Here is a 2,052-nt window from a genome sequence, read left to right on the forward strand (position 1 = left end):
GCCACGGCGGCAGCCGCGGCGGTGGCGGTGGCCGCGGCAGCAGCGGCTGCAGCCGCGGCCGCGGTAGCCGCTGCGCTCGTCGTCACCGGGTTGGCGTTGACCGTGGCAGCAGCGTTCACCGACGACGACGACGGGTTACTGGAAGCGGAAGCAGCTGCGGCAGCGGCGGCGACGACAGCAGCATCGTCGAGGCCGGTGGACGCCGCCGGCAGGACTGTCTGGCCCGCGGTCACCCCGCCGACGGACGGCGCGACGACTCCGTTACCGTGATGATGGTGATGATGATGGTGATGGTGATGGTGATGATGGTGGTGTCCATGTCCGTGGTGAATGGCGGCACCTACCACCACTTCCTTCTCGTAGCAGGCGGCGGCCATGTTGTCGGGTGCCTCCTCCTCCTCCTACTATCCGGGCTTCCGCCGGCGCGCCGCCGTCCCTTCTCGCACGCCCGACGCTGACGACCCACGATGACCCACGGTGTCGAACGCTAGGCCCTCATGACGCGAAATTCTCGCGATGATTTTCGTCGTCGACGACGGTGATCCGCTGTTCTCCGTCGTCTCGAGTAACGTTTCGATGCCGCCCCCCGTCGTCAAAGCGTGTCGCGCGGTAGAGGCCGGTTGAGATTTGCGCTCGCGATTACCTCGAGTCGCGACTATAACGTGCGAGATATGTATCGAGTTACTCGTCCTTGCCGTTGAGAACAATGACGATATGACGATGACGATGGGGACGAACTTGCTGGGGGGGGGGGATGGTCAGTGACGACCACGACGATACTCCCCGACTAGACTCACGCACTCTCGAGCGAGTCGGAGTAAATAAAGGATATTGCTCATCGCCGCGCGGTAGCCTTAGCCAAGGGTTGGACCAAAAGGATATATCCAACACCGAGGAAAGCTCCTCTGCTGAGAGAGAAGTCCAGCGCGTGCGGCAAACGTTATATTATACTATCGCATGTTTCCTTTTTCTTTTATTTCGGACAAAAAGCTCATTCTAGTGTGCCAATTACGTACGGGGCCCCTATTACTCTCCCCGGCGTTTAATGCTCCGCTCGTTCAGGACGGTCGGTCTTCTCTCGTCACCGCTCGCTGTCAGGACCACCCGTTCTGCAGCCTTCTTCCTTTCTCCCTACCTTCACTGTATCTCTCTCTCTCTCTCTCTCTCTCTCTCTCTCTCTCTCCCTTTCTCTCTCTCCCTTTCTCTCTCTCTCTCTCTCTCTCTCTCTCTTTCTCTCTCTTTCTTCGTCTATCTCACTGACCGGTGTCTTCTTCGTCTCTCCTCCTTCGGGACGACCACCTCTCACGCGTGCTTCACTTCACTGTCACGAATCGCTGGAGGGTCCGGGTCGCGCAACCCGGTCGTCGTCGATGTCCGGCGCGCCGCGTGTCAGCTTCTCGCGAGGCGAAAACCCTCGTGGGAACCCCGTGGCGTAACCCCAGCACTGGAGTATCGTCGGGGTATCGTCGGGCCCGTGCCGACGTCCGACTGACTGACTGGGCGTAGTAGCGCGTTCGGTTAGCTCGCACAGTCGCGTCTGTGTGTGTGCGCGCCGTCGCCGTCTATATCGCGCGACGCATGGATCCCCCGGTTCGTTCCGCCTCCTCGGATCGTCTCTTCCTGCACGTCTCTCTGTCTCCCTCACGTGCACCCTTATACCGTATACGTACGAAAAGCACGGCGACGGTTTTCCACCCCGTCCGCGCGCGTGTTATACGATTCGTCTCGCTCGGATGGACGTGTGCCGGGCACGTCCTAGACACACCGCGGCGTGCGTACGGCCTGCGTGCGGACGCGTGAAATGTGCGTGCGTGCTTGCGTGCGTGCGTGTTATGTATGTATTTTTTTACATATAGATATATATATATATATATATGTATGTGGGTGTGTGTATGTGCGTGTGTGCGCGCGGAGCGCAACGCAGGCAGGTGAACGCGGCTCGATCGTCGCGCACTGACAGCCGAGCTGCGACTGAGAGCTGAGTTCCTGGGGGACCCTCGACGGGCTCCCCTCCCGACGGACGCTCGCCGGCACTCACGCGTGGTCGATCGT

At 60.2% G+C, this 2,052-nt stretch overlaps 1 protein-coding gene across 1 annotated transcript in view; it reads right to left on the reverse strand.

Moving 5' to 3' along the window:
• LOC108775236 (DNA N6-methyl adenine demethylase) overlaps positions 1–572 on the reverse strand; it is a 4,293-nt gene extending 3,721 nt beyond the window's left edge. Inside the window, exon 1 of the mRNA XM_018541542.1 lies at positions 140–572. Coding sequence (XP_018397044.1) covers positions 140–377 — 238 coding nt within the window. The 5' untranslated portion in view covers positions 378–572. The remainder of the gene's footprint in view (positions 1–139) is intronic.
• Between the last annotated feature and the right edge of the window lie 1,480 nt (positions 573–2,052).

The sequence above is a fragment of the Cyphomyrmex costatus genome, unplaced genomic scaffold (genome assembly GCF_001594065.2).
Source record: "Cyphomyrmex costatus isolate MS0001 unplaced genomic scaffold, Ccosl1.0 scaffold29, whole genome shotgun sequence".
NCBI classification, from domain to species: domain Eukaryota; kingdom Metazoa; phylum Arthropoda; class Insecta; order Hymenoptera; family Formicidae; genus Cyphomyrmex; species Cyphomyrmex costatus.